The sequence below is a fragment of the Trematomus bernacchii genome, unplaced genomic scaffold (assembly GCF_902827165.1).
Source record: "Trematomus bernacchii unplaced genomic scaffold, fTreBer1.1, whole genome shotgun sequence".
NCBI classification, from domain to species: domain Eukaryota; kingdom Metazoa; phylum Chordata; class Actinopteri; order Perciformes; family Nototheniidae; genus Trematomus; species Trematomus bernacchii.
Window position 1 is genome coordinate 7,713,711 of NW_022987705.1, and position 6,992 is coordinate 7,720,702.

The 6,992-nt window shown below is 38.3% G+C and overlaps 1 protein-coding gene across 1 annotated transcript; it reads left to right on the forward strand.

Annotated features, from left to right (window-relative positions):
* Positions 1–3,738: 3,738 nt before the first annotated feature.
* On the forward strand, positions 3,739–5,545 carry ovca2 (OVCA2 serine hydrolase domain containing). The gene is made up of 2 exons (XM_034140171.1): positions 3,739–4,129; positions 4,765–5,545. The coding sequence occupies exons 1-2, from the start codon at positions 3,976–3,978 to the stop codon at positions 5,283–5,285; spliced, it is 675 nt and encodes a 224-aa protein (XP_033996062.1). The 5' UTR covers positions 3,739–3,975; the 3' UTR covers positions 5,286–5,545.
* The last annotated feature ends 1,447 nt before the right edge of the window (positions 5,546–6,992 follow it).

Sequence of the window (6,992 nt, forward strand, 5' to 3'; positions counted from 1 at the left end):
TTTGAGGGTTTTCTGAATATCCTAATTACATTACATGACTCCATTCTTGATCAGTACTATTCTCTGCAGTTACTTCCAGTGGATGTTTTCTCGTGTACTCACACACAGGTAGGTTCAGCCTGCTGGTGGTGTTCAGTCAGGGAGGGGAACGTTCTGGTACAAAAGAACAACCTGAATTTACAGAGCGCCACTGCCCCCCTGTGGTCTGAAGTGAGACATGATGAGAGACCTTATATCACCCAGAGCCATAAATGGTAACTTTTCTAAGTCTCTTTTACCTTTACCCATAGCCATTCTAAAAATACTAACGCAAATCAGAAATACGTGACACTCATCTCAATATTTCACATGATGCCACCTGTATGGTTAGTTTTAATATTAAGTTATTTTTCACATTTTGGTTGTTTAATTCTAAAACTAAAATAAGTATTATGTTCATATTTAATGACATATTACATATGTATATACTATATGTTATAATGCATCTTCCTTAAGCCTCTTGTGTTTTTCATCCATTCGATGAATACAATTGTTTGAATTGAAAACATATAAATCGCAGATACGACAGGCAACACATTTATTTAATTGTTAAGTTAACACAGTTTGACTATCAATAAAAAATAAGAAAGAAATCTGAACGTATTTAAAAAATATTCATTACAAATAGAAAATATAAATAGAACAAACAAAACATGAGACAGTTGTAAAAAAATATTATGACAACTCATGTCATAAATGTACTTGTTTCAATTGTTATGTTGTTAAGTTATGTGATTCTTGATACTCATTATGGCTTCATGTTATATTTATAGACTAATTATGCACATTAAGTGATGTCATTAACGTTATAAATAAGGATTGTATATTATATTATGCTGCAAGTCAAATAATTAACTAAATATGATTGTGATTAACTTCTTATTTTTAGATTTATTCAATTATTTGTTATATATTAGGATGTGATGCTGCAAGTAATTATATTGTTATGTTTTGAGATGAGTGCCCAGGATGCTGAGTTTTGAAAAACAGGAAATGTCTTTGTGTGGAGCTGGGACAGCCAGGGAGTAATATGTCACAGCAGCAGACTCTGGAAGGAATTAAACAGAACAATTAAACAGGGGCTCAGTTTGTCTTCACCACCATAAGTCTCTCTGTCCCTCGCTTTCTGCCTCCTCACCAGTGTTGGAGAACATCAACAGTTGTGTCCCTTGATGGTTGTTTCCTTGCCTTTCTCTTTCCCTAATTAGCATGTGCGTCATGGCAAGGCAACACATGTGCTCTCACAGCAACAAAAGACCTAAAGCTAATTGACAGGAACTGCATGTGAGATCACTTCAAAAACATCATCAAAGAAAACAATTGCATGCAGTCCATCTCAGTCTCCCTGAATTAGAAAATGATAATGCTTTGAGGCTTTATCCACAAAACAGCATCCTACCTGCTCTATTATCATGAGCCTGAGCTCTCTCATGACACACAAATATTCACAAAATATCTCAGTAAACATCTGTGTAGGTTGTCAGTATTATTTTTAGATTTGTCAGTGAAAAGCAAACTATGATAAATATGAGTCGACAGAAATGACACACCGACACTGCATCCAAACCAACATTGTTTGTTTGTCGGATGCAACGGGATTTTAGGAAAAGGTTGGCCACAGTATGATGCATCCATAAGGGAAACATTTTCTCCCCATACTTTATTTTTCTTTTATGGCTGTCACTGATTTGGACCATCCCCAAACCCTTAGGAGGTCTATAGCTAAATGCCAACTCTGAAGAGAGAATACGGTGTTTGGAATATTGCCTTCATACGTTTGTCAAAAGGGAATCTGAATCAAAGATAATGTCTGTATTTTCGACTGAGTCCTTTGGGAGAACTGCACCGCCACTAGGGTTGAAAGAGAGTCTGATAACTGTGTCTGTGGCCTAGAATTAGCATTTTTACTGTGTTGAAAATAAAGTTCCATTTCGGCTTTTTTGTGTTGTGCAGAGAGATGAAAGATTTTCTTTTCAATAGCCGATTGTAACACCTGTTTCTTCTGAGAATTTGTAGCACAAGCATTCTCATCTTTATCTTTAGGGGTCAGCCTCCCAACGGTTTACTTTATTCTGCTGCACAAGAAATGAGAGTGCTCACTGTTTCATTAAGTAGATCAGTTCTTCCGCTATCAATGTAAGGAGGTGGATTTATTTATATATAGCCAATATAAGATTTAGTCATACTGTGAACCCTTGGTGTTATTATAAGTCCTTGGTTATATTCATACATTTTTCACCAGTATTTAGCCTGAAAGTTGCTCAAGGCCATGAAAGGGATATTCAATAAGCCTTACAATGTCTTCAACTAATCCAAAAATGTGCATTTCTCTACAAAAATGTGCTAAGCTCTACCTTGCAATAGACACACCATTTATTTAATTTATTATTAACTTCTTTCAGTCATCTTTTTGTAAATCAATCATTTGAGAAGTAAACAAAAGTAGAATATCCAGTGCAGAAAAAAATCTCACCAGTACTGAAATGCCCAAAGAAAACAGACTTTCTTCTCTCATTGATTTAACTTTCTACTCTCAGAAGTTAAACTCTGCAGCACTACTTGACAAGCTTTTTCTTTTTTATATATAAAATGGGATCTGAATGGCATATTATGGACACACACTATTATAGTTGTTTTAATGTTAACATATAATGAGGCCTATATAATTAACATATAATGAGGCCTATAGTGTCAAGAAGTCATCACAACATTGCAGTATGTCGCTGCTGTTGATGGTAGCAGCATCATCAGCATGAGCCATATGTTTAGCAGGCTGTTAATCAGAGCTGCCGCTGAAGAAAAGCAGAGCAGCCAAGCAGTAATTTACAAATAAAACGTTTGATGTTAAAAGGCTGTCAAAAATTCAGACACTGATTACATACTCTGATTAAATATCGCTGTAATACTTTTTTATAACTAGATGTTATATGTGCTTGGGCATATGTATTATGATCATCATGAGATACACCAAATGATAAATACCCCTATGATCTGGAAAACACCTATGTAGTCCAACATGGAGGGACTAGGAAAGAGCTTCCCAGGTCATTAGGGTAAACTCTGACCTCTGTACATCCTTGGCCTTGTGTAGGTAAATGATCTCCTGTAAATCCTCCGTCCACCCTGCTTAATGATTTGCATTTTTGGACTCAAGTGTGAACAAAATGTCATTATAGGGCCTTTCTTACAATTGTGACATTATGTACATTTGACATGTTTAAATACTGAAGAATTGCACAGCCCATAGACATGCTAACAGACATGTCAATACATTTAGCCCACTGTAAAACCGAATGGGTATAGGCCTACTTTATATTATTTACATTTTATAACCTTATTTTACTTTTTATAATTTAGGCTGTTATACATTTGGCACTTTTAGAACAGCCCTACGTTTACAAATTAACTGAAATAACAGAAAATAACTTTTTAACTGACTCAAAATATTATACATTTAATAAACTGTTACATTTAATCGTTTTTCTTGTTTTGGTCAAACGAATCGCATGTCCAGTAGCCTACGTTTTTCAATGTTGGTGTTGTGTACCCTTTCATAAAGAAATATAAATGTAACGTTTTTCTATTCAGGTTTTACGTTTTTTCATTGTTTATAATTTATCCTTTATTATATCGATTACATGTTTTACATTAGTAGTGATGTCTAGACAAATGAGTTTTACTCTGAAAAGCACAACCGGAGGTACATTTAGCTTTTTCCGACTTGCTGTCAACCGGCTCCCAAATTCGCTCAACTTTCTTTCTTTAAATAGCGAAGTAACTCTTTTTTGTCGTAAAAACATTACGCTGCGCATTGTATCTGACCTGTGGGCTATTTTACAACAACGTGTTAATCTTATATATTAACCTTAATATCCTACTTCCTGTAATTGAAACTAACTTCTCGGGCTAGCGTTAGCTAAGTTAGCAGACCTCTCCATGGCCCCTCTCCGGGTCCTATGTATTCACGGTTACCGGCAGAACGGCAGCTCGTTCCGGGAGAAGACGGGAGCTCTGCGGAAGCTGCTGAAGAAACACGTGGAGCTCGTTTACATGAGTGCACCGCACAGTGTGCAGCAAGCCAGCAGTGAAGGTGAGTTATCATCTGCCTCAACCAAAACAACGTGTAGGTGTTGGTAGAAGAAGCTAGTTGAGTTGTGTTAAAGTTCAGAGGTTTACATGACGAGGAGCATGTCTTCACTTATTGTTAAAGTGTGTTCTACAAAGAACCCTAAAGGAGCTACATGGACATAGTTATACATGAGGCATAATGATAATAATGCAAAGGGAGAGCCAAATAAAAAGCAGATGAATTACTTTATGAATAAAGTAAGTGATATACAGTGAACATTGCTATATGTTTCAACCATTATAAATACATTATTAGATACTACAAGTAGGAACATCTGGTCTATTACAAGACAATTCTTTAATGCATCGACCTCCACCTCGGCTTAAATCATCTGGCTTTTATGCAAACCATTGTAAAGTTTTGCAAATTTTAACTGCATTTGGTACTCAGAAATATACAGATTCAAAAAGTATTAAAATTACAGAATATTAAAACATATTTTACTTGTTTCATGAGCTGCACAAGTTTGAATTTAAATTCCAAGATTCATTTACAGAGGATAAATACAATTCCTGTCCACACTTGGTCCAATTTTTTTGAATTATAATAATTTAACGCAGCAGAATAACCACTTTCTTCTTATCTACTATCAAAAGCTCCAGAGAAGGAAAATGGTACTGGTCCTGGACCCGGAGGGGACGAGGACTCCAGGGGTTGGTGGTTTTCTGACGTCCAGGCTCGGAGTTTCAGCGCTCAGCAGCAGTGTGAGGAGAGCCTGGGGCTGGATGAGAGCGTGGCGGCTGTGAGGGAAGCTGTGAGGGTCCAGGGTCCATTTGACGGCATCCTGGGCTTCAGTCAGGGAGCAGCTTTTGTAGCCATGTTGTGCTCTCTTCAGGGGCAAAAACTGGAGCCAGATTTCAGCTTCCACTTTGCCATCCTTGTCGCTGGTTTCCCAAGTGCATGTAAGGAACACCAACAATTCTACAACCCTCCCCTCCAGATCCCCTCCCTGCATGTGTTTGGACTGGAAGACCGAGTCATCCCTGACTGCATGAGCAGGGAGCTCCTTCCCTCCTTCCAAGACCCTCAGGTCCTCACTCATCCTGGGGGTCATTTTGTTCCTGCTGCGTCCGCCCACAGACAAGCCTACCAGGACTTTTTCAAGAGGTTCCAGTGAGCAACGACGTCACAGAAACCCAGGTGCTGAATAAATGAATGGCTTTGAATTCAACTCAAGAATGTTGATTATTTAATGATCAGAAAAGTCTTGTGATACTATCATTTATTCCAGATGCGCGCTGGGTATTAATGCCAAGTTCAAACTCATGACCACGATACTTTGGAAGTACTTCTGATCTAATCATTTCTGCTGTCTTTCTCAGGTAAAATGTCTTGTAACAGACAAATAAATTAAGTGACAATTGTTTATTTATTGTATTCTGGTCTCTGTCTCCTTTGTGGGTGGTGTAATTAATTTACAGACACATTTATTGAAACTTTATTGCTTGAGTTGTTACTAATGCATGACATCAATTTGTGATGGCGGAAAACAGAAGTGTAACTAAGAACATTTATAGTGACTTTGTTCCAGTAAAGTGCTATGTGACCAATCCGGTAAGTTCAGTAATGTATTTTGGGAACTAGACATATCAGCGTATTGATAAAATGACTCACTTCACAGGAATATACACAAATGTATTTTCCATTAGTTTTTGCCATTCTGCATATTCCATATTCTCCACACATTCTCCACACATTCTCCCCTTTTAGAAAAACAACACCACACCAGAAGAGGGCTGAAATATTTATGTTCTGGGAACATCGTGATTGAGAAAAGTTATGACAGGAATTTTATATCAGAGCCACAGTGGAAACCTTGAATCAAGTTGCAGTAACGTGTTGCATAACAGATCCTTGCACGCTGCTCTACTTGTGTAGTACTGTAACATTCCTTGGACAATTTAACCAAATGAAAATGTTGGATTCTTAAACATATCAATGTGGTTACTGAGTCATCCCCCCCCCCCCCATGTTGAAGTGACATATAAGCATTACATATCTATCAGCTGTGGTGAAGCATCTCAATGATTGGTTTAGCTGTTTTGCTTACAGGGATGCATGAAGGTGTTCACTCATCTGGGAGTTACAGGTTTATGCACTCACTCAAATGCACAGAGTTCAGGGACATGCTGTTCTTTTATAGCTGAAGCATGTGCACGTCAGACTGCACTCATCCGATTGTTTCCAGATGTGTGCGCTCTCCTTCCTACCTCTTTCTATCCCTCCTTCCCTTTTTCACTTGCATCTCCTGCATTGGCATACCTCAATTTGAACTCTCCTCGACATCCGCCTCCTTTTCACATCTTGTATGTCATCAGCTTTAAGCGAAATACCTTATTTCATGTCTGCTATTATGACATGGACACGAATATTTGTCCAGACATTTCAAAATGTTCCAAAAATTACAAAACGGTGGTTTGTTATTTGCCTTGCTGAGATCACATTCCACTCTAACAACTTATAGTCAGGATCTACCTATGTGGTCTCGTTTCACCGTCACAGCTCTCACTCGTTGTCTCCTGCGCTCCCCTGTGGCCCTTGTGTCCCTCCAAGACCTCACAGCAGAAACACTCAAACACATGGTTTTGATAACAAGTAGACACGAATGGAGAGAGTGAGCGAACGAGGGAAACAGTGAAAGAAAAACACAGAGGGTCACTCTTGCCAGTAAGTTTTACAACAGAGACGTGACTCCCTTCTCAGGAATCCATCCCCCTGTTGCACAACAACCGGGAAATAATGGAATGGGAGACAGAGACAGATGAGGGTGGAGTTATCCTCTCTGCCTCCCTCTCTCCCCCTCTGGCTGTTGTGGTTAAAAAGT